Source organism: Trichosurus vulpecula, chromosome 3, assembly GCF_011100635.1.
Source record: "Trichosurus vulpecula isolate mTriVul1 chromosome 3, mTriVul1.pri, whole genome shotgun sequence".
Classification (NCBI taxonomy): domain Eukaryota; kingdom Metazoa; phylum Chordata; class Mammalia; order Diprotodontia; family Phalangeridae; genus Trichosurus; species Trichosurus vulpecula.
In genome coordinates, this window is record NC_050575.1 from 111,571,554 (window position 1) to 111,596,310 (window position 24,757).

The 24,757-nt window shown below is 40.1% G+C and overlaps 2 protein-coding genes across 4 annotated transcripts in view; both read left to right on the forward strand.

Annotated features, from left to right (window-relative positions):
- The window catches only part of LOC118842162 (lipopolysaccharide-binding protein-like), a 38,674-nt gene extending 38,427 nt beyond the window's left edge, over positions 1–247 (forward strand). The window contains exon 9 of the mRNA XM_036749782.1: positions 1–247. Coding sequence (XP_036605677.1) covers positions 1–247 — 247 coding nt within the window.
- On the forward strand, positions 62–24,694 carry CDK5RAP1 (CDK5 regulatory subunit associated protein 1). 3 transcript variants are annotated; one of them, XM_036752927.1, is made up of 14 exons: positions 62–233; positions 2,159–2,503; positions 3,425–3,528; positions 7,445–7,479; positions 8,397–8,497; positions 10,488–10,698; positions 10,978–11,098; positions 12,962–13,192; positions 14,482–14,579; positions 15,240–15,295; positions 16,859–16,989; positions 17,234–17,383; positions 23,452–23,592; positions 24,348–24,694. In XM_036752927.1, the coding sequence occupies exons 2-14, from the start codon at positions 2,191–2,193 to the stop codon at positions 24,426–24,428; spliced, it is 1,773 nt and encodes a 590-aa protein (XP_036608822.1). In that variant the 5' UTR covers positions 62–233; positions 2,159–2,190; the 3' UTR covers positions 24,429–24,694. The 3 variants fall into 3 exon arrangements, with proteins under 3 accessions (XP_036608822.1, XP_036608823.1, XP_036608824.1); XM_036752928.1 differs by lacking the exon at positions 62–233 and adding an exon at positions 440–773; XM_036752929.1 differs by lacking the exon at positions 62–233 and adding an exon at positions 440–592.
- The last annotated feature ends 63 nt before the right edge of the window (positions 24,695–24,757 follow it).

Consider the following 24,757-nt stretch of genomic DNA (forward strand, 5'->3'; position numbering starts at 1 on the left):
GGAAGACAAGAGAATGGGAGCCGGGGACGGAACCTATTTCGCGGAGCTTGTTTCCGGGAGGGCCCGTTGCGGAACGGGACTGGACGCGCCTGCGCAGTCGCCGCGGGATCCTGGAGTGATCGAGCTCTCTGGGGACCCGGCAGGTGGTAACGCGGTCTCCTGGCAGCCGGCCGCCGGGTCGTCGCTCTCCGGCGCGGCCTTGCAAAGCCAGGAAGGTGACCACGGACGGACAGGTGGGAAGGAGTGATATTTTACAGGTTCAGCTCAGCGGGTTAAGGGACCCTAATACCAGACCGACTGGTGTTACTGGACATCCCGCACGTGTGCGTCACGGCCTCCCTGTGCCACCCCCCTCTCCCCCACGTGATCTTGGGTGTCAGGAAAGTTTTTTTCCCCTCGTTTTGTTGGTGACCTTGAAGCTCTGGGTCCAAATGGCGAACTTAGAGCGGCTAGCGGGCAGTCAGCGTAGCTGGTGCTGTGGGGAGGGAGACAGGAGACTTTGTGCAAGTCATGTGAGAAAGTGACTTCCCCAGAGTCGGGTAGAGACCCACCAGGAGGTGGTGTCAGAACAGGACCGGCGCCCCGATCCCAGGCGCGGCATTTCCCACTGCACCTTGACATCCAGTGGGATAGTCTTCTCAGGGGGTGCACTTCTGGAATGGTAACTTGTTCCTCTGTAAGTGTCACTGAGGTAGAAGAGCGCAGTAAAATGAACACCCCACCTACCTACACTGTGCAGCAGAACTGCGGATGACACCGTGCCCTAGATAAAAGTAAGAAGGACATAGCGCAAAACGCGCCAGTACTACAGAGGAAAATTTATCTCCCAGATATTAGTGGGGGTCTGCAAATTATCTGGCAATATATAGTCATAAATTATACAGTCATTGGGAAAAAATTCTATTTCCCAACTGAACATTTAAGATACTTTTTGTAGGATCTCCCTCTCCCTCTCTCCCTCCCCCCCCTCTCTCCTCTCTCTCTCTCTCTCTCTCTCTCTCTCTCCCCCCCTCCCTTCCCCTCTCTCTCTCTCTCTCTCTCTCTCTCTCTGTCTCTCTGTGTCACACACACACACACACACACTCACACTCTCTTAGACTTGCCATCTGTTTGACCTTTGTTTGTAGCTTTTCTGGGACTAAAAGGTGAAGTCTTCAGCCTTCTCTTCAATCAAAAGTTCTCCCATTAGTCATTCTGTTTCAGTTAGCATTTGTTGAGGTTCCACTCAGTGTGACTTGGTATACTTTGGGAAGAAACAAAAGCAATGAGAGTTGTAGGCCCTGCCACAATAAGGAAATTGAAAACTGGTTAGTCGAAATGTGACAAAATGTGGCATAATGTGAAATAACTACACAAATAAAAGAAGTATAAAAGTGAATGTTACATTACATGGCTTCTTCCTGCTCTGACATCACATATGTTATGATCCTGGAGTAATGTGAGATTAGTTGGCAGATTTCTTGTAAAAGGACAATTTTTCATGCAGTTTTGGAAAAGGAAAGGGTCTGTGTAGGTGGAGAGGGTGTTCTCGATGTGGGCCTTGACACATATAGTGTGAGGAGAATGAGAAATTCCTTTGCCAGAATATAATGAGGTTTACCTAGCAAGTGTGCAACATGAGTTGGAGAGGAATATAGTAGGAAGTTTGTGATTTGAGGGGCTTTTTCCATGGAAAGCCTTAATGATTTGTGTGTAATACTTCATATTAAATGGCTTTATGTGGGAGAATTGCAAAGAAATAACCTTAAGATTCAAGTATTTACTATTTTTCAAAAAATTTGTTTCATTTATCATACTTTGAAACTTGGGATCAACAATTTTGTTGATGTGAACACACCCTCCAAATTGCACTCCTTTTTAACTTGATAGATGCCTCCTCAGAGATGCTTTGGTTAAAAAAAATTCGTCACCTGTGGTCAAGCTGGTGCTGAACCTCTATGAACTTAGGCAGATCTGCTGGATAGCCAAAATACAGTTGGTCACTGAATCCATACTCAAAAGTCTTTCTCCCTTGGTAGAACAACCAGGGCTTGCACACTGCTGTTATAGTCTGTGAGGATCCAGTGTTATCTCCATGCCATATTGAGGCATCAGAAGCAGACTTCATTAGAAGTTGGTTCATTGATTGTAATTTGTTTATATGTTTATCTTTTTTTAGTCTTTGCACGGTTTGGCTCTCTTACTCCCAACATGCAGCCATTAAAATATGCATTGAAAACCAGTCAGACTCTGAGGCAGAGTCCATTGTCCTCAGTAATCTGGCAGATCCTCAGGACCTACAGAACAACAAGCCCTCTCAATGCAAAAGCATATCCAGAGTTGGAGAAACAGCAAGATGATGGAGTCCAGAGGGATTTCAGCTCCAGACTGGCAGCAGGACCAACATTTCAGCACTTTTTAAGAAATGCCTCAGCCCCTCAAGAGAAATCTGATTCCTCTGCAACAGTGGAGGATCCTCCGCCTTACCTTAGTACAGAAGCCCTTGTAGGAAGAGGGAGAAAAGGTCTGCCTTTAATTCCTTTCTGTCTCTTTGGTCGCCCTCTGTGCCGCCATACAGTTTGCATGTCCCAGGTCTTAACTTCCAAAAGCTGTCATAATATTGATTACTGTGACATTTACTTTTTTTTTCTCTTTTTTATTTAGTAAGTCCATGACATTTAATTACTGAGCTAAGGACCACTCTTTTTTAAAATATTAATTATAACCCCTAGTTTTTAACTTAAACAATAATCTGTAGAATGGATCTGTCATACTGGCTTATATTGGTTCTGAGCCTGAAGGGTTGAGAAGATTTTGCTCCGATTGAGGGTCATTATGGAATTGGATACCTCCATAGAAAAAAACTTCGAAAGTATTGCAGATATGAAATTTCACAGGGTTGCATATTAACATAGAGGAACTCTAGCCTGCCTGGGGTTTGAATTCCTGGGAACTTATTCTTTTAACATGCCTCTGCCTTGCTGTGTGACCTTTGGTTATCTCTCTGCCCTTTTAATTGTTAAAAAGATTGCCAAAAGGCATAAAAGGAATAAAGAATCGTTTAGGCTTATAATTTAAACAAATTCACTGTTTGTTTTTGAATTGGGGATTCAGTAGAACCTTAGTCACACTTTTTAGTTTTATAGAGAGTTTTGTGAAATTGATATTTCTATTTCAGAATAGCAGGATCACAGATCCCAAAATTGGTAGTGACCTCAATAAATCATCTGGCCCAATCCCTTTGTCATTTTATAGATGAGATAACTTACGTATTGCAGTGATATAACTCTGTTAACATGTAGATATAACTGTTACTAGTAAACCTGATATATCACTAGTATTTCCCGGTGTTGTCAGGGTATTTGAAAAGATATTCTTGTCTATGACCCTGTGTTTTCTCCCTCCGATGTTCTGTATTTATATAGGATTTCCCTCCTTTTTCTAGTCTATCTAGAGACTTATGGCTGCCAAATGAATGTTAATGATGCAGAGATTGCTTGGTCCATTCTGCAGAAGAATGGCTACTTGAGAACTAACAGCCTCCATGAGGTAAGATATTTTAATTTTTCTTACGTCCTGGGCCTAGAAGAAAGTTTTCATTAATGGTAAATCCTTAAATGTGGTTTGGTATCTTGGTCACATAGAAGAAATAATACAATATACTTACTTTCTCTTGGTAGAAAGGTGGAAGACTGTAAGAATAAAATGTTGCATAAGCTATCAGGCAGGATTATTTTGTCAGTTGATTTTACTTAGCTTTTTTCTTTGTTATGTGAGGGAAGATTTCTTGGTTTAGAAAGATGGTGTTTATTAGGAAATCATTTATGGAAAACAAAAAGAATCAGTAAGATTTTTTAACATACAAAAAACTGGTTTGCAATGCACATTGGAGTCTTTCTCCCGTGTATGAGATGATATATCCAGTTCATCAGCCATTAGCAGTCTATTACATGCTACGTACTCTTCATACGGAAATGAAAAAACAACAGTTCCTGCCCTCAAGGACCTTACATCTACTAGAAGGATATAACGTGTGTACATAAACATGATAAAGAGTAGAATGTGAAAGTGGTAAAGAAGAGATCTGGATAAAATATATGTGAGTCAGGAGAGGGAGTGGTCACTTTTAGTTGGGGGTAAAGGGGGGTGGTAAGTAGAGATCAGAAAAACTTTTATTGAGGAAGTGGCATCTGAGCCTCCAACCTGAAGGGGAGAGGAAAGCGATTTCAACCAGTAAAGATGAGGAATCAAGCATTGTGGGCACTTTACTTTACACGAATGCATATAAATCTGAAAGGAAGGTTAAGGTCAAAGAAAAGCTTGTAGTTCAGCATAGCTATTTAGAACCTAAGGTGCCTGAAGTGGAATTGAATGAAAAAATGCTGGAAAGGTAAGTTGGAGCCAGAGTATGGAGGGCTATATGCCAGACTGTGAAGTTTGTATTTATCCTCTAGGACCTAGGTAGTAGGGAACCACTGAAGGATTTTGTGAATGGTGATTTTGATGGTTGTGTAAATGATAGATTGACTGTGGGAAAGATTTAAGACAGGGTCTCTCCCAAAGCAAGAGAAAATGTGGACTAAGGTGACCGGATTGTTAGTGGAGAAAATGCAAGATGTGTTATGAAGATAGAATTGATAGGACCTCTGGTATGAGGTAGAAGAACAAATCAGAGATAACATTTGAGATTCCATTCTGGATGACTGGGAAGACGGTGATGCCGTCAATAGAAATACGGAAATTGAAGGGAAGGGTGACTTTGGGAAGAAAATGAGTTCAGCTTTGTATGTATTGAGTTGGGGGTGCTGTTGGGACATCCAGATATAGATTGGCTCTGGATACATAGATTTGGAAGTCAACTACATAGAAGTGATAACTAAAGTCTTGAGATTGAATGAGATCCCTATGGGAAAGAATACAGAAAGAAGGGAGAAGTGGGGAGAAGGTAAAGCCTTAGGGGATACTTGTACTTAAGTGGCAGGTGGAGGATGAGAAGCCAATGAGTAGTCAGAGAGATGGGAAAACCAGGAGAGAGTAGTGAAAAGAAGGAGATAGTAAATAGTGTGAATTCCTGCAGATAGGGCAGGTTTTACAATCTAGAGGTTATTGGTGATCTTAGAATAATTTCACTGTAGCACTGTGGTCAGAAACCGGTTTGCTAAGGCCAGAGGAATGAGTGGATGGTGAGGATATTAGTACAGTCATTGGAGTGTCACTTATTCTTCTTAGAGGTTTAGCAGTTAAGGTAGTAAGAAATATTGGGGGGCAGCTAGGTGGCGCAGGAAGTAGAGCACCGGCCCTGGAGTCAGGAGGACCTGAGTTCAAATTCAGCCTCAGACACTTAACACACTTAGTAGCTGTGTGACCTTGGGCAAGTCACTTATGCCAAATTACCCTGCCTTCCCCCCTCCAAAAAAACTTTAAAAAATTAAAAAAAAAAAGAAATATTGGTTAGTAGCTTGTGGGAATGTCAGGTACAAGGTAAGGTTTTTAATTGTAGACATCTGAGCTGACATCTGACCCTATTTGTAGGTGATGGGAGGAGGACCTGATAGGGAGGAATCAGAGATGATGAGTGAGAGGTTGGGAGTGATTTTTGGAACAAAATCCCATGGAAGATGAGAGAGTAAGAACAAAGGCTCATGTGGATGATATAGCATTTGCACGGAGGTGGAACACATCCTCTGAAACTGCTGTCTCAGAAGTTACCACTGAGCTTTTAGTTGCCAAATGTCATGGCCTTTTCTTAATTCTCATCCCTGATCTCCCTGAAAAAATTGACATCAGTGACAATCCTGTCCTCCTATAAACTCTCATGGTTTTCATGATAGAGTTTTCTTTTGGTTTTCCTCCTCCTTACTGGATTCTCATGCGCCTTTGCTCAGTCATCATCTGTCATACCACCTAACTATGGATGTGCTCTAAAACTTTCTCTGCCTGCTTCTCTCCTTATTGGCTCTTAGGGGCTTAATGATCATGTCGATACAGTTCATTCAATAAGTCAATAAACATTTATTAAGTGCCTATTACGTGCCAGGCACTGTACTAAGTGCTGGTGATACAGAAAGAGACAAAAGCCGTCCCTGTCTTCAAGGATCTCACAGTCTGATGGGGTGACAAGAAGCAGACAAATATATACAAAACAAGTTATATACACGATAAATAGGAAATAGTTAACAAAGAGAGAAGGCACTAGAATTAAGAGAGATTGGAAAAGGCTTCCTGTAAAAGATGGGATTTTAGTTGGGGCTTAAAAGAAGCCAGGGAAGGCAGTAAGTGGAAATGAGGAGGGAGAGCATTCCAGACATGGGGCACAGATACCTGAAGAAAATACTTGGGGGCTGAGAGATGGAGTATCCTGTTTGTGGAGCAGCAAGCATGCCAGTGTCACTGGATTGAAGAGTTAAATTCGTGGTGGGGAGTAAAGTGTAAGAAGACTGGAAAGGTAGGAGGGGATTAGGTTATGACTCCAATTGACTCAAGTCTATTTTATCCTGTTTTAATCTCTTTCCTGAATAATAGTTGTGCATCATTAATTATCTGTTGGACATTTTAAACTTCGTGGCATGTATACATCTTTAATTTAACATATTAAAAACAGAACTCATTGTCTTCCTCTTAAATCACCAAATCCACTCCTCTTCTGAACTTTTTATTATTGTTAAGGGCACCATCATCGTTCCAGTTACCCAGGTTTGCAGTCTCAATGTTATCCTTGATTCCTTACTTTATTTATTCCATCAATCCTGTCATTTGCCAAATCTTGTCATCTACCTCCATGACATCTCTCAAGTCTGTCTGCTTTTTTCTGCTCACACAGCTATCATCCTTTGTATGCCCTTTGTTACCTCCTTCCTGGACTATTGCAATAGCATTCTAATTGGTTTCCCAATTCCCCTTCATATCCCCCCTCCAATTCATCCTCTACATAGCTGCCAAAGTGATTTTCTTTGTCCTTGTCACTCTCCTACTCAATAAATTTCAGCTGTTCCCGATTGTCTCTAGGATCAAGTATAAACTCTTCCCTTTGGCGTTCAAAGTTCTTTACAACCTGATTATAACTTACCTTCCCAGCTTTCTTCCACATTACTCAGCTCTACAGTCCAGCCAGATTGACCTTCTAATGGTTTCCCATACACAGTATTCCATCTCCCATCTCTTTTTTGGTGCACTGGTTGTCACTAGGGTTAGGGTTTTCAGTGATAGGATAAGGGGTCAGAGGACTTAAGGGTAGAGGACAGTAGAGTTCAACTGGTTATGCATAGGTTCTAGATCTTGAAGGGAGGCAAGGGAGGGCAGACCTGGAGAGAAGAGCCTGGGAAATCAGGGCAGGGTAGAATGACTGGAGATTGTCATAAGGACAGAGAATAAGTGCAATTTGTAGTAATAATTCTTCAAGGGAATCCATGACTTCAAAAATGACTGTTTTTCTTTTTCTTTTTTTTTTTTCCTGCTCTCATCTCAGGCTGATGTGATTCTTCTTGTAACATGTTCAATCAGGTGAGGATTTGTCCATACGAGCAAATAAGAATGATTCAACTGTCTTTTGTATTATGGAGTGCTGACCTGACATCTGTAGGATATACAGTGTCTGGTACTTAAAAGGTTCTTAATAAATGTTGATTGATGGATGTAATGCATTTTCTAGGAGTGGCGATGGAGATGACCTGTGCTCAGTTTTCCTCACTCTTTGGATAGTTCTTGTGACCATCAAAACACATTTATGAGGCAGCATTCTAGGACTAAGGATATGCCATATGCTCAAAGGACCTATTTTTCCTCCATTTGAAGTTAGATATGTAGGTCTTACTAGCATCCTTTACTAGTTAAACATTGGTGTTTCTGAGTTAAACATAGGTGTTAGTCCTTGTTTTCCTTTCTAAATATGGCTATATTTCTTTCTGTTTTATTAATGCTCTTTCAAAAAATTTTGTCAGTTCTCAATGCCCCTCTCTCTACTCCCACAGAACCCTCCCCCCCCATAATAAAATGCAGTTATGCGAAACAGACCAATCTGTTGGCTGTGTCTGAAAATGTATGCCACCTTCCATTCCTGTGGTCCAAAACTTCTCCACAAGTGGTCAGAGGCTAGTTTCATTGTCAGTCCTCTGAAGTCACTATTAGTTACTGCATTGAACAGAGTTCTGAAGCCTTTCCGTATTGTATTCCTTTATGTTCTATGTCAATTGTTTGCTCTGCTGTCTTTGCTCTACCTCAGTTCATACACATTTTCCGTAGTTATTTTTCCACCACTGATTACATTAAAGTCACATTACATTAATGATCCTTTTCTGTAAGACCACTAAGAGGAGCAGAGTAATTTGTAACATTATTGTCTCTTTCTCCGGTTGTGTGTTAACACTTTTAAATGTCCTGGTCATTTTGAGTCTAACTTGTTCTATTTGTTTTGGCCACAGGGAGAAGGCTGAACAGGCTATCTGGAATCGTTTAAAACGACTTAAATCTGTAAAGGCCAGATGTCTCAAATCACAGGTTCCTCTTCGAATTGGGATTCTAGGTATCCTAAAGTTTGAAAGTGAAAGTCATTTTGGTGGATTGTGCTCTGTATTGCTATAATGTACTAGATTCTCCCTTCGAGACAGCCACTTGTGAACTCTGAGCAGACCCAACAAGACATCAATGTATCTTGGCTTCAATATGCAGAGACCTCCCAGAGTGCAAAATTTTGTATATTCTAGTGTTAGAAAAGAAAATAGAGTGACAACATGTAGGTTCTACAAGTAAGTGGCAGCCTAAAAGAATGAAGAAAACACATGGCCCTATGTATGTAGGGAGTATGTCTGATAAAAGAAGTCTGAGTAGGACAGTGCCTTAAGTACCTCAAAAGAGATCTCAGTTTTTCAGTGTGAGTACTTTCTCCTCAGGCACAGATCACAACTCCTTCAAACCTCAGTCAAAGGTATTCATGATTGCTGTTGCCAAAAAGTCATTATCTGGTGGCTAACCACCTGGTTATGAGTCTTTTTGAGCTTAGCGAGACTATCCTTAGGATTTAGAGCTGGAAGGGACCTTGGAGAGTATCTAATCCCATCCCCTCCTTTAATAGATGGAAAAATTGAAGCCTAGTTCTTCGAGCAATAGGCATTACATATACCTGGTCCCTGAAACCATATTCTACAACAATAACAACAACTCTGTCACATTTGTGATAGACAAACCCTTCTAGTGTACCTCCCATAGGTCACCTCCATACCAGAACTCAGCAGAGTAGCACTTTAATGAGGGTTCGCACTTCCTAAGCTTCTAAATGAGGGGCTGAGACTTCTCCTGAGCCAGTCCTTGATTATTCCAAAGAGAATGGGGGAATGAGGCCAGCATCTAAGATTGCTTCTCACACTTTTGACCTGAAACACATTGTTGGAAAAGATAAGCCATAATGTGATAGTGAAGCCTTTGCCAGTGTAACACGGTGGAAGGAGCCCTGACTCTGGAGTCACAGGACCGCTTATGTTAACCACTTGTGTAACCTTAGACAAGTCGCTTAACCTCTCTGGGCCTCAGTTTCCTCATGTAAAGTCTTATATAGCCCTAAGTTTATGTTCTTTTGACTTCTCATGCTATCCCGAGCTTCTTGGTAGTTTCTTTTAAGAACTAATATACCAGGATACATTTTCAGACTTCCTCAAATATTTTCTTTAACCTGTGATCACATTGAAGTTCATGCTCCTTCCACTAATGCAGGTGACTCCTCTATGATTTCACAAAATTTCTTTGAGAATTGTTGTGAATTGAAAAATCTGTCACATAGCAGACAACTGGTAATGCATCTTTCTAAATTTAGTTTGTCTTTGCATGAGAGCCACACAGTCTATCAGCATGTCCCTTCTAGTACTGTAGGGCTAGCTAGAGTTTATGTCTCTGTGGCCTAGTCTTTGAGAACCCAGGGTAGCCTCTGCATCATTATCAGGCTCCTTGTCACATGCCCCAGGGTTTTTGCTTACAGATAAGTGTATCTTAGATACCATCCAAGAAGATTTGTTCCTGGTATCCCCAAAAGCATCCTCCTTACAACCAGACATCGTGGGGTGGCTCTCAAACATATGCTAGATTCCATTTCCCATATTTTTAGCAGCATTTAGCAGCACTGGAAAAGGCATAGGTATAGTTGTAAGAAAAAGGTTAAATGAACTTCTGACATAGAGTCATTTTTGGCCTACAAATCATTACAGTTAATGGTCAATTCAATTTAAGGCTCATGCATTTAAAAGGTTTCTGAATAGATGGACCTTTTCTTTTCCTCAAGCAGTTTAGTGGGTTGTGATCAGTTGATGACTTTGAGGATGTAAGGTTCTTTCTTCTTGTTTTATTTGTGCAGAAAAATACTGATTGCAAGATTATTCAAGTTTTCATCACTTTCAGAGCATATCTGAATGCTCTCAGATACCTCCATGTACATAAATTTCATAAGTGGATATAGATTTATATGTTTGGCATGAGCTGTGAGAACAAATACCACTGCGTAACTATACTTATTTTTCCCTCCCCAGGATGTATGGCTGAAAGGTTGAAGGAAGAGATCCTGCAGAGGGAAAAATTGGTGGACATTATAGCTGGACCAGATGCTTACCGGGATCTTCCTCGGCTGTTAACCTTAGCTGACTCTGGCCAGCGATCTGCTAATGTTCTCCTTTCACTAGAGGAGACCTATGCAGACATCATGCCTGTCCAGACAAGTTCAAATGCCACATCAGCATTTGTGTGAGTCATTTCCCCAGTGTTGGGTTTTTAAGTTCTCCTTCTGATGATTTGTGTATTACATCAGATACAAAGGATTCAGAGTAGAGCTCTGTGTTTTAAGCTTTAAGAATCTTAAAGATGACAAGTCTCTGCGTGTCTCTATGATCTGAATTTGATCTTCTGTGGGTGTATACCTTAAAAAAAAAACAACAGTGAAATATTGTAATGTTGGGAAAGTTTTAATTACTTTTTGAATCTCAGAGAATGTCCTTTCATAATTTCTTATGATTTTCTCCCCAGGTCAATTATGCGAGGTTGTGACAACATGTGTAGCTACTGCATTGTTCCTTTTACACGTGGCCGTGAAAGGAGCAGGCCAGTTGCCTCCATTCTGGAGGAAGTGAAGAAACTCTCTGAGCAGGTGATATATTGCTTGTGCATTATTCCTTTTTAGTATTTGGGGAAGGTAAGAGAGGCTGGTATTGTGGGTTTGTTCTGACAGTTCTAGAAGTGAAAGACAAAGAAGTGGGAAGAGGGAACTTCCCAAGTGGAGTTAAGTTAAAGGTCTCTGGGCATTTGATAAGTGTAAATGTGTTTATGTTTGTATCTTTAGCTTCTTGCTATCAACTAATTATTTCTCTTTTGTCTTCAAACATACCTGAGTCGTCTTTGTCCTTGAAATTACTTTAGGACCTTCTCATTTCCTTAAGGTATCATCCTATAGATCTCTTGTTCCTTTCTCATTCAGACTCTTTGAAAAAATAGTTTGCACTCACTGCCTCTATTTCCTCTTTTCTCACTAACTCCTTGGCCCTTTGCAATCTGGCTTTCAATCTAAAGTAAAACCGCTCTTCCCAAAGTTACCAGTGATCTCTTAATTGCCGTATCTGAAGATCTTTTCTCAGACATCATCCTTGGAAATTGTCATGAAATTTGAAGAACAAGAATGTTTGGTAGCTCATTCTTGTTCAAGGCACTAGCTAAACTCATGAGTGTTATTTATCGTCATTCTTCATAGTTTCATATTCACCTAGCATGATCAGATATATGTTCATTTAGTGTAGTCAAATTAGAAAGAACATTATTTGAAAACCATAATGTTTTGCAAAATTATGATCTTCACTAATATTTCAGCAGAATCTATTTATTTTAGATGGTTATATGGATATTATTTGGTAATGATGTAATTAATAAATAATTTATTAGTATCTTTTATGATGACTTCTTTTGAATATCAGAAACAAATATTTAGCAGTATGACTAAAGAAAGAGCCCTTGTGCCATTCCCTTCATTTCATTCATATTTTTAAGTTCTGTTTTTTTTTTTTAAGCTGAAGTTAAATTAGAGCCATCTTGTTAGTGTTTATTCAATTGCAGAAAGTTAGAAGGTACTTCAGGAATTGCCAGACAAAACATCCCCAGATCTTTCCCTTTCTCCTCATGTGATGAGGTTTTCAGTACCGTCATCATCTTGGTCACTTTCTTCTGGACACTCTCCAGCTTGTCAGTGTCATTTCAAAAGTGTGTTGCCCAGGACTGAGTGCAGTACCCTAAATGTTACCAGATTAGAGCAGAATCTAGTGGGGCATCACTTCCCTCATTATGAACGCTGTACTTCATATCAACACATCTTAAAATTAAATTGGTTTTTTGCCTTACTGAAATATCATAATGTCAACTTAGTGAATTTGTAGTCCACTCCAGTCCTGAAGAATAAATTAATTTGATTATGTTGGAGTTATGATTAAGAAGAGACTTCCCTTATAGTTCAGTTCCGAAGGAAGTAGTGGTTGCAGATTTAATTTGGTTTCCTTTTTCTGTTGAGCCTAAACTTCTTAATTACATTAAGAAGTGGATGTCCTAGGGTTCTGGAAAGCAGATGGCTTTCTTTTTAATATTATCCATGATTAACAGGTTCTCTTTAGAACAGGCGCTTACAAGAGGAAAATGGCCCCTTCTTATAGGTTGCTACTGGGTTAAATCTGTTAACCTAAATTGTTCTGTAGTTATTCAGCTTATTTTAATCTTGCCCAGAGTTCTAGAATAATTTAGTCAGATTCTGGATCATCTTGGTGGTTACAGTTTGGGGAGGTATATTGGCACCTGGATGACAGTCATACCAAAATAGTTTTAGTCACATCTTATCTGCTACTTAAAATATAATTGCTTAAAAACTTAAACTTCTGCTTTATTTTTCCACTTTATTTCTAAAGTTAGTGGTTGGTGTGAAGGTACAATGAGTATTTCCTAATTCCTCCCATTATGTATTTGTGCCGTTATGTAGGGCCTGAAAGAAGTAACGCTCCTTGGTCAGAATGTCAACAGCTATCGAGACAATTCAGAGAGCCAATTCAATAACACCTTGCCTACTAATCTGAGTCGAGGATTTAGTGCAAATTATAAGACGAAGAAAGGAGGCCTTCGATTTGCTGATCTTCTGGATCAGGTCTCCAGAGTTGATCCTGAAATGAGGATTCGCTTCACTTCTCCCCATCCCAAGGACTTTCCTGATGAGGCAAGTGTTGAATCTCCATGAGGACGTAATGTCGCTATTATGATGGAAGCCTTCCCTTCAGAAAGTCCAAGTTCAGGACGAAGAAGAAATCAGAGGGCTGGTGTAGTGTATTCCCTATCTTTGAAATCCGTTGTTCTTTTGTAGGAATGTAAGACTGGTCTTCAGGCAAAGATGGAAGATCCAGCCTGTGATGAGCATGAGGTTGGGGCCAGTTGTTGGCTAAGTGAATCTCGGGAGGAGAGGCAGGACTGAAAGGAGGATAGGTTCTTGGAGTTTTTATAGGACTCTTGCTATGGCAGTACCCAAGGAAACATTAATTGGCTTACCTGTGCTGATGTGTTCTCATGCTGTCTGATTTCACCACAGGACGTCACCATTAAAGTTTGACCACATTCCAATGAACTCGAATTTACTGTGGGACAAATTCTCTGAAACATGACATTTCCTTCAATAAAAGTTAGTTAAGACAGCCAGCCATTTAAACTGGTGATATTACTGCCCTCTGACAGCAGCATTCTGTGGCTGTTCTGTTCTATTTTCAGAAGGTTTTATGTTGTTATGCCAGTAGTTAGTAGTGTGGGTGAGAGGGCAGTGAGCAGGTCTTATAGCTCAATCATTCAGCCTGCATTTATTAAGGTGTGCTATGGTATGTGAGGTTAGAGCCAAGTTAGTCCGAAAAGAAATTGAGCTGTAGCTAGATACAGCTTTGAACCCACGTAAAACAAGCAATGCTCTATACCTTTTGTGGCTGTTGATATTCATGACCGCATTACTGGTAGTGTGGTGTCGTAGTATAGAAGACAACCTGGAACCCAGGTCTCCTGCCTCTGAGGCCAATATTGTTTCCATACGTTTTGAATTTTTAGTAAGAAAATGACTATATATTTGTTTGAGAAAATCCAGCCAGATCTCAGTTATTAGTAGATAGTTTGAAATTCACAAGTGTTTTTTTATGTTATTTTAGCCTTTAGTTTCACTGCCCTCCCTAGTTTGACTTTTTCCCTGAGCACTTACAGCCTGCAAAAATGATTTTTCTGTTTTATCTTTTTTTTTCCTTACCCTCTCAGTTTTGTGGGAGTGCTGTGAGACACTAGAAGGGGGGAAGAACAAAACCATAGTCTAGGCTATCCCACAACTAATACTATCCCTACTTCTCTATGGCCAATTCTTGCTTATTCAAGAATTGACTATGAGGAGTAAGAATTGTTAGCTATTGGCCATAGAAGGAGCAGTGCCTTTTGTTGAAACTTTAATAACCTACCCTCTTAAAATTGTTCTCTTTGGTCCAGGTTCTACAATTGATCCAGGAACGGAACAATATTTGTAAACAGATCCATCTGCCAGCCCAGAGTGGAAGCAGCCGGGTCTTGGAAATCATGAGAAGAGGGTCAGGCTTGTTTGGGACCATTGACTACCACCATAAATTGCTATGTATTTTCACTAGCCTTAGTTTCAACATTGCTCACAGATCTGTAGACTTCGGAATATAGTGTATACTTGACAAAGTAAAGACCTAGAAAATAGATATTTTTTAACGTTAACATTCTCAGGCCTTGGGGTTTAAATGGTAGCTACTGTTTAGGTACCTGTTCTCATGAGGATCAATACTGCAGAGTTAACAATGCAAGGAAGATAATTCAGTACAGAACAAGCTTGAATTATACCGTCTGACTTGTTTGCTATATTGGCACAGACTTTTGGAAATCACCTTAAATGTTTACTTGTTCTTTTCTTTATTAAAAAAGAAGTGAAAAGAATTAACACTACCACCCCTACTCCCCAGATTGGTCTAAAGTACATATTTTTGGTTATAGTAGGATTTTTCTGGACTTCTACTTAAACAATTCCATAAAAACACAAAACCTTTGATTTATGGCATTTTGGTGAAAGAGGCAAATTTTGGCAAACCACAGTACTTAGGCTCCCTTATATAATATAAATTAGTTCATAGGATCATAGACTTAGATAATGCAAGGGGTCAAGGGGCCACAGTCCAAACCTCTCATTATGTAGATGAGTTAATCTTTTTCTTTGCCTCCCATTGTAGATATACAAGGGAAGCTTATTTGGACTTGATTCACCATATCAGAGAATCTATTCCAGGTAAGCTTTTTTTTTTTTTAAAGCGATGCCTTTTGTTCTTTACATATCAGATGTTCCCTAATATGTCTCCCACTCCCAAACATTCCCTCATTATAAAGAAAAACAGTTAAGTCAGGCTTTCTTAACCATTTTTGTATTATGGACCCTTTTGGCAGTCTGATGGATCCTATGGACCCCTTCTCAGAATGTTTTTAAATACATAAAATAGAATATATATGGTTACAAAGGAAGCCAATTCTGTCGATATATAGTTATCAAAATATAAAACAGGAAAAAAAAAAGTCCACAGACCTCAGGTTAAGAACCTTGAAATAAGCAAGACTAGATAGTACAAGCAGCATCCTGTACCTGTAGTCTTCTTTCTTTCTTTTTGGAGGAGGCGGATGTGCTTCATCATCTGTTTTCTGCAATTGGTCATTGCCTCTACTCTAAGTTCAGTTTTTCTTTTAATATTGTTTCATTTACATGGTCACCGTCATTTTGTTTATTAATATACACAGTGGGTCTTCTCTCCTGGGTCATCTTAACTCAGCATCAGTTTCTTTTTTATGATATCCTCTTTTTTTAAATGGTGCAGTAATATTCTTTTACATTCATGTGGCACAGTATGTTCTGCCATTTTCTTATCGGTATGCACCTACTTTATCTACAGCTTCTTATTCCAGGTTAATATTCATTAGCCTCTTTTGCTGGCCATGTTTCCCCTAAGTGACCGCAATCCTTTAGCCCAGACATAGGTAATTTTGGGCCCCTAAATCAGTCATTTTGGGGTGTACACTTCACCATACTCACCTTTTATTCCTTTCAGCTTCCTGATTTTTTAGCAAACATTTTTTAAGCACCTGTTCTGTGTAGTGTACTCTGCCAGATACTGAGAATACAAAGATAAAGAGTAGCATAATACTTGCCCTCTAAGATGATTCTTTTTGTCCTTGGTCCCTTTCTTCTAACCTCTGTTTTTTTTAACACTAAAAAGATCAGAATTTAAGAATACCTTAAAGGACTAAGCTGCATCAATTGAAACAGAACCTACTTTATCCATAAAGAAAATAGAGATCAGATGAAAAGTTTTATTTCAAAGTAAAAACATTTGTGTCACCATGCCTGGCCCTTCTAGAGTGAGGCCTGCTGCATCCATGCATTGTTTAGCAAATTGCTTCACCTTAAGGTTAAAGAGATTACCAATTCCAGCTCTACATTCTAGTTTCAGATCAGATGGGAGAGAGATCATGCTCTCTAAATGCATATTTTTGCAAGGTCTGGAATAGTTAAGCATGATGTCTATTACATAATATCATATGGTTTTGAATTCTGGAAATGAATCCTTTTCCTATTTGAGATTATAAAAATTATTTACCCGGCAGGTGTACTTGATTGTTGTTTATAGTTTGTATTTTCCTTCATGGAGCAAATTTTAACTCTTTTACCAATCCATTAAGTGACACCTTCTCTGGTGTAGATCACAAGGAATTTGCCAAATTTTCTGTACATCTGGAATGAACAATGTCAGATGTCTTGCGAGGTTCCTTCTCACCATTAGTTTCTGCTATCTCTGTACGGCAGGAGTGAGCCTCAGCAGTGATTTCATTGCTGGATTCTGTGGAGAAACAGAAGAAGATCACCTCCAGACTCTGTCCTTGCTTCAGGAAGTCCGCTACAATGTGGGTTTCCTTTTTGCCTATAGTATGAGACAGGTGAGTTCTAGGGACATAAAAGAGAGTGTTGGGAAGTTCCTAACATTCTCAGCTGTCCTTGTGTCTGGGGGTATGGTAGGCTTCCAGGTGGGATGCAGAATGGCTCTGGAGAGCGCCCACATGCCTTGCACACAGCTGGTTGTGTGATAAAAGAGCTGTACTCTTTGCATGTGCTGCTATATATATTGGAAGTTGAATTAACTCAGGTCCTTTCTGACTTCCTCTGCCTCCTGTCTCATTATAGAAGACACGAGCATATCACAGGCTGCAGGATGATGTTCCAGAGGAGGTGAAACAGAGGCGGCTTGCAGAGCTTATCACTACCTTCCGACAAGGTGCCGCAGAAGCCAACATGGCTGTGGTCGGCCACACGCAGCTTGTCCTTGTGGAGGGGGTAAGCGCCTTGGGAAACTTTCATCAGTCTAAATACCTTCACTTTCCCTCTGTTCAGTGGCCCTTCTTCGCCGTTCTCCCGGTATAGACATGGATTTTCAAATTTTCCAGTGAAAAGATAATTCCTTCCAAAAAGAATGTGAACATTTCCTATAATTATGTTTGTGTCAGATTAGCCCTTGCCAAGGGAATTTGGCAGGTAACCAAGCATTGAGATAGTCCTGAATCTGACCTGGCAAATGCATGTTAGGTATCTAAGTAGTACAGCAAGGAGAGGGGTTCTAAAAGCCCCCCAAAGCCCAGCATTCTAGGTGATGGCTTAAGGGTGAACCTGCTTACTTGGCAGTGGATAGAGGGTGGGCTGTGTGACCCTGGACAAGTCCATGTAAGTGCAGGGCAGGTGCATTAATCTACATTGATGGAGATTCTTCATTGGGAGTTCCCAAAGACATCACAAATCTAGTGCTACCTCTGCATCCAAAAAAAAAGTAAAACACTTAATGGTAGGAAGCAGAGATTATAAGATTTAGAGCTGAAGGTGATCTTAATGTTTCCTCTGTTTCAGGTCACTTAGGATAATAAAAGAGTCAGTACTTGGTTATCTATAATGATTAATCTGACATCTGAATCAAAATGTCAGCTATTATTATCATTAACTTTAATCATTATTTTATCCTGGATGAGTTTCATTCCCATCACCTAACAGGTTCCTAAGTGACAGTTCCTGTGTTTTTAGGTGCTAAGTGCCCAAGAAGCACAAATTTAATTAAAATTGTCCAAACTTAGGTAGGATGGTAATTCTGCTCCCAGTAAAATTGTGTATACATATCTTTTGGAAAGGAAGCTTTTTTGTAATCAAGTATCTTTCCAAAATGATTTGAAGTTGTTTTTGCTATAGCTACATGGCAAAAATTCCCACTGCATTGGTTCTGTTTGTGATTATTTCAAGATAATGAGGCCTGTCTCTGGTGTAAGGTTGTAAAGCCTGCAATTTGTCTTTTTGTTTTTTCAGTTATCTTCTCTTTACCCCTTCCTTCCTCCAATTTAAAAGAAAGAAAATACATTTTTTGATTGACTAGTTATACTTTAATATGGCCAAGTTGTAGCATATTCTTTCTCTCCCTCAGTAAACAGGCATTTATTAAGCACTGCTAAGTGCCTGCCACTGTGCTGAGTGATTGAGGTACAAATAAAAGTAAAACCAATACTTGCCCTCAAGGAGCTCATATTCCAGTGGGGAAGATGATATATAAATAACTAGGCTCTAGACACAAGATACCTATCTATCTGTCTATTTCTCTCTATATATCTGTCGAGAGAGAGAGAGAGAGAGAGAGAGAGAGAGAGAGTAGATTGGAGGTAATCTTAGCAGGGAGGCCGCTAGTATCTGGGAAAGGCCTTCTGAATAAGGTGGATTTGAGCTTTTTAAATTTTTTTTCAATTAGCAAAAATCTGTTTTTCCTCCCACCTCCCTCCCTTTGAAAAGAAAAAAAAACACTATTGTAATAAATATGCGAAGTCAAACAAAACAAACTCCTGTATTGGTCATGATCTCCATCTCCTTCCCGCCAAAAGAAAGAAATTGTTTTTCACTCTGCCCCTTGAGTCCATCACTCTGGAAATAGGTAGCATAAGGAGTCTTTTGGAGTCATTGAAGTGAGTCTTGAAGCTATAGAAGTTCAGAGGCAGAAGTGGAAAGAGAGAACATTGCTGGCACAGGGGACAGCCAGTGCTGAGCCACAGAGATGGGATATGGTGTATGGGAGAAACAGTAATAGGTAGGATTGTGCAGTGCTTATAGAGAGAAGTGTAAGAAGAGGAAAACAAAATAGGAAGGGTTATGCATAGCCCTCAGTGCCAAACAGAGCACTTTTGTGTTTCATCCCAAGGTGACAGGAACAGCTAGAGTTTGTTGAGTAGGGGAGTGACTTGGTCATTTCTGTGCTTTAGAAAAGTGACTTTGGCCACTCAGCAGAAGATGGATTAGAGTGGAGTGAGACCTGAGCAGAGTCTAGTTAGAAAGCAATTACCAGTAGTCCAGGCGACCTTAACTAAGTGCCACTGTGTGTGTGTACGGTGAAGGGAACATATATGAAAGATGGTGAATGTTGAACAAGTACGTATTTTACATTTTTCACCATACCACAACTCAATTCATTTGATCATCTTTTACAAAGCATTTACCGATTCTACCATAACTTCCCTAGCTTGATGTACTGGATATACTGTGCTCTCCACCCACTACACCACACTGCTCCTTGAGTGCCCTGGTGGGGTGGTAAGAACACTGGATTATGCTCGTATGTTATTTCTAATTCTGTGAATGAAGTTTCTGACAAACAAGCATGTCCCTGGAATGTGTCATCTTCTCTGTGTTTCTGTAATTTTTGAGATTATCTCATGTTTTAGATCAGCCATGGCAGTGCTCCCTTCATTGTGTCTAGCAGGTCATATTTCTATTGTGTGTTATACTTGACTGAGTGCTTTTGTCTTTATAGATAGCACATCACTCCTGTTTTAGTGACAAGGCCTTGGGAAGTGGTGGATTCTTCTTTACTGGAGGCCTTCAGGCAGAGGCTGGATGACCTCTTGTTGGGTGTATTGTAGAGGGGATTCTTGATTAGCTATTGGTTGGACTAGATGTCTTCTTGAGGCCTTGAAAATTTAAGGTCAATCATACCACTAATGGTATATTTAGGATTTGATACCACTAATGGTATATTTAGGATTTGATTCAGATTTTTCTGACTTTGAGTCCAGTGTTCTTACCAGTACTTTCAAGGAGCAGTGTGGTGTAGTGGGTGAAGAGCTGACCTTGGAATCTGGAAGATCCTAGCTTTAAGTTCTGCCTATACCATATTTTTTTTGTGTCATTTTGGGCAAGTCACTTAATCTCTTGGTATCTTAGATAACTACCTAGGATCCTTTGTCACAGAACAGATACTGATCTGCATTAGTGGAAAAGGGATTTTCTTACTAAAATTTACCAATACAATGAAATCACAGGTCTACTCACCCCCAAAAAAACCACACACACACCCCCCACATTCTTCACCTTTGTATTTGTTTGTTTACATAGGTGAATCTAGTATTTATTTTCATTTTGAGGCAGTACAACAGATATAGGAAGAGAGTTTGTCTCACCTTCCTCACTGAATCTGAGATTCTGTTCCATAGAGTGTAATCCTGCCACACTAAAAGAGTTATTCTTCTTTTGTTTGTGTGAATACAATTAATTTTCAGTATAATACATAAATTTCAGAGTTAGACTTCAGAGGTGATCTCGTACAGTCAGTAACTAGAGGAAAAAAGACCCTTCATAACATACCTGGCAAGTGTACCCTACCTAGCTTTTACTCAGAGACCTAAAGTGAAGGGGCACCCATTGCCTTGAATGGTCGCTCCCTTAGTATTTGGATAGCTCTGATTGGTAGGAATTTTTGCCTTGTATCAAATCTAAACCTGCCTCTTTACCTCTTCCTTCTGGTTCTGCCTTCTGAGACCAAATAAAACAGTTCCAATCCTTCTTCCCCAGGGTAGCTCTTCACATAATTGAAGACAGTTATCATGCTTCCCCCTTAGCCTTATCTCATCTCCAGGTTCAATATCCCTACATCTTTTTTCTCAGATAGTTTGAACTCCAGGCCTTTTAGCATCCTAATCATCCTCCTCATCGGTGGCCTTCCCAGAATGTGGTGCCAAAAACTCAATACATTTCTAATGATATGATCTGACCAGGGTGGAATATAGAGAGACTGTAATCCACTTATCCACTTACTCCTAGAACTTTCTTAACAAAGGGTAAGATTGCATTAGGCTTATTGCTGCTGTGTCATACTACTGGTCATACTGAGTATATTGTCTGCTAACCCCCCCAGACCTTGATAAACAAACAAAAAAATGCTTTTGAGATTAAAATTCCCCATTAGAGAAGTTCTCCTCCACCCACCCACCCTCCTCTGGAATTGCATTCTGCTTTTCATCTCCTAGTCCTTAGTAGCCATGTCTGAAAAGGGAAATAAATCCTCTGTAATGTAATGTCATGTCATGAGCGTCTCCTTTCAGTAAGTGTTCAAACAAATGCTCAGTGTTATCTGCCTGGGAGCATTAGAGTGAATTAGTTGGTTGCATAAGGGTTTGGTCCAGGGTGTCTTCTAGGCCTAGGTGTTAGTGATCTTGCAAAACCTTGCCATGGCGGTAAAGACCCTAAGCATCTTTTCTCCTTGATCCTCTTCTTCTTATGTCAAATCACGTGCTGCCCTCTGACATCAGAAGTTATTTATAATCCTGTCCCTCTGCACTTCCAGGGTTGTTTTTAGAACAAATCCAATGGTTTTAGGAGAGGCTTTGGAGAGGGATGAGTCACTGTGCCAAAGCAATGTTGTTTTTTTAAGCTGGGAGGCAGTAACAGCGGTACTTTTCTCTTACTATGTCTTCACCATTGCTTGTGAATTGCTCAAGCATCAAGGGATGCTGTTTGCCTACAGTTCTTCATATTACTGAGACTTACCTTGTCCTGGAGTTACTCTGTATTATTCCCTTCTTCATGAAAGCCCTTCCCTCTTCCTTCTATTTATCCAAATGTTGTCCATTCTTTAGGGCCCAACTTGAGTCCTATCTCTTTTGTGAAGTTTCTGTGATTACCACAGCCCCACTGATCTTTTTTCTTCTCTTACTATCAACTTGAAAGTAAAAGGAAACCTTAGGGCTCATCTAGTCAAGCCCCCTCATTTTGAAGATGTGGAAACTGAGGCCTACAGAGATTAAGGTCTCATAAATAGTTTAGTTAGCAGAGAGGAGATTTAAACCCACATCTTCTGATTGCAAATCTAACGTCTTATTCCATTACACAGTTGAGCACCTATCTATTGGTGTCTCCTGCTATTCACTGGTGCTCCATGTGATTTAATTTTGCCTCTTCAACTGAGCTCTTTGGTCTCTAATGTTCTTTCCTTTGATTCTTTGGGACCATGTCTTAAAGACTTCTTCATCTCCTGCATTGCCTAACTGCTTAAATCACACCCAGTATTTTTTAGTTGACTGGTAGTATTCTAGTCCTTGAATCTCTAGCATTTACTTTCTGTGTAATTTCCAAAGATTAAGCCAAAATCTGTTCATATTCTGCTATCCCCAGTTCTGGGGTCCTAAGTGGTTTAGCGTTGTTTTCCTATTCTTCCGCCTTCTCAACACGAGTCTGTTCATGGCGGTTTATAATTAATGTTATTATCCTGACCCCCTGCTTCTGGACAAGGAGCACAATTTCCCAGTAATAGCTTGGGTTTTTTCTTTTTTTGGTGGTTTTCTTTTGGGGGGAGGGGGGAAAGCAAGGTAATTGGGGTTAAGTGACTTGCTCAAGGTCACACAGCTAGTAAGTGTGTCAAGTGTCTCAGGCCATATTTGAACTCAGGTCCTCCTGATTCCAGGGCCAGTGGTCTACTCACTGCGCCACCTAGCTGCCCCAATAGCTTGGTTTTTAATTTAAAACCCTACATTGGACCATTTGGGCTCCTGTTCACTAACATCCAGGGTTATTCAAACATGGATACAAGTAATTATCTTTTTAAAAAGTTTATTGATATATTTTGGTTTTGTATCACCATAATTTCCAAATGTATCTCTCTTCCCTCCCCTCCTTAGAGAACTGATCTCTTGTAACAAACCAACTTTTTTTTTTTAAAGGAAACAAAAAAGTTCAGTAAAGCTAATCAGAAAATCAAATCTGACCATATGTATAGTATTCTATACTCATGCTTTCTTGCCTCTGGAAAAAAGAGATAGGGCATTTTCTCTTCTTTTTGTTGTGAAAAGCTTGACCGTTGTAATTGTTTGGCTTCGTTGTTTTTGTTCTTTCCCTTTACATTTTTGTACTCGTGTATATTGTTTCTCTGGTTCTGCTTACTTCAGTTTGCATCAGTCCATAGAAGTTTCTCCATGCTTCTTTATATCCTTCCTATATATCATTTCTTATAATAAATAATATTCCACTAATAATTGATTTTTTAAGCCATTCACCCATCCCAAGTGATTATTCTAAATTTCATTCACTGCCCACTTTATTTCTCTCTGTAGCCCAGTAAGCGCTCTAGCACTGAATTATGTGGAAGGAATGATGGAAACATCAAAGTGATCTTTCCTGACATAGAGATGGAAGACGGCGCTAACCCTAGGGGCCTAATCCGAGCCCAGCCAGGAGACTATGTGTTAGTGAAGGTATGGCTCCATTTTTAATTTAAGTTTGCTTTAGAAGATGAATGTTATATTTTTCTATTAGACCTGTTTCAATAATCATTCCAATAATTTCTGGTATAACAGTTTTACTACTGAAATCCTAATTACTCTAAAATGTGCTTCTCAGTTCCTATCTTGACTCCATGCTAGTTGATGCTGGGTTTGCAGTGGTCAGGGAAAGGGAGAGTGGAAAATGCATTTCACCATTGCCTCAGTACCCTCCCTCGCAAAGAGCGAGATATGGAAATGGAAGGAGGAGTGGAAGAGAAATGCAGATTCTTTGCTTCCACCTTTCCCCCCTCCTGCTTTAAAGGAGATGGGAGAATAAAGTCTATCCTGTCCCCACTCTTCTTACTACTCTCCATTCTTGTTTCTGTTCTTCGCCACAGAGCCCTCACTCCTCTCTCTTCCCTCCAGCCCTTGTCCACTTCTCCCTTGACCTGCATCCCCATTCTTCACTTCCTGTCATATTGCTCTGCCTTTTCATCCCTACTCATTTCTCCACCTCCTTTACTCTCTGCAGGCCCTCACCCTCCAGAGCACCACCAGAACATCTTTCTCTGTTGGTCTCCTGTATGGATTGTGTAGGGCTACTGAAGCTTGCAGTTCTCTAGCAGCCACTGCACCTCTTTTCCACAGTCATCCTTCCCCCAGAGAACTACAGATGAATTCTTTATGAATTGATGCTTTTGGCCCTGTTGACCTTGTTTTTTCTTGGATGGCTTCTCTTTTTCCAGATCACGTCTTCAAACTCCCAGAGCCTGAAAGGAGTTGCTCTCTGCCGAACGTCTCTGCAGGAGTACTCAGCACGTTGCTGACCCGTATTGAGAACCACAGAGTTCTTCTGGATGCCCACTTATTAGTGATGTTGAGAGAAGATTCTTGTGGCTGCAGATTGGACTAGATACTTTGGCACTGACAAGGTTTTACCAAAGAGAAAGGGAGAACTGATTGGTTACAGCAGTAGTATTTCTCTGAAGGGAACTAAGTTTATGGCAAATGGAAAATGAATCTTCTGGATTCACTCGCTAGATGGAAGTATCTCTAAGAATCACTATTAAATGATTCACCTGCAGTTAAAATATTTCTCTTTTTTCTCATGTAATTTTTCTTTGGTTAGGTTTTTGGGAACTCTGTGAAATTCAGT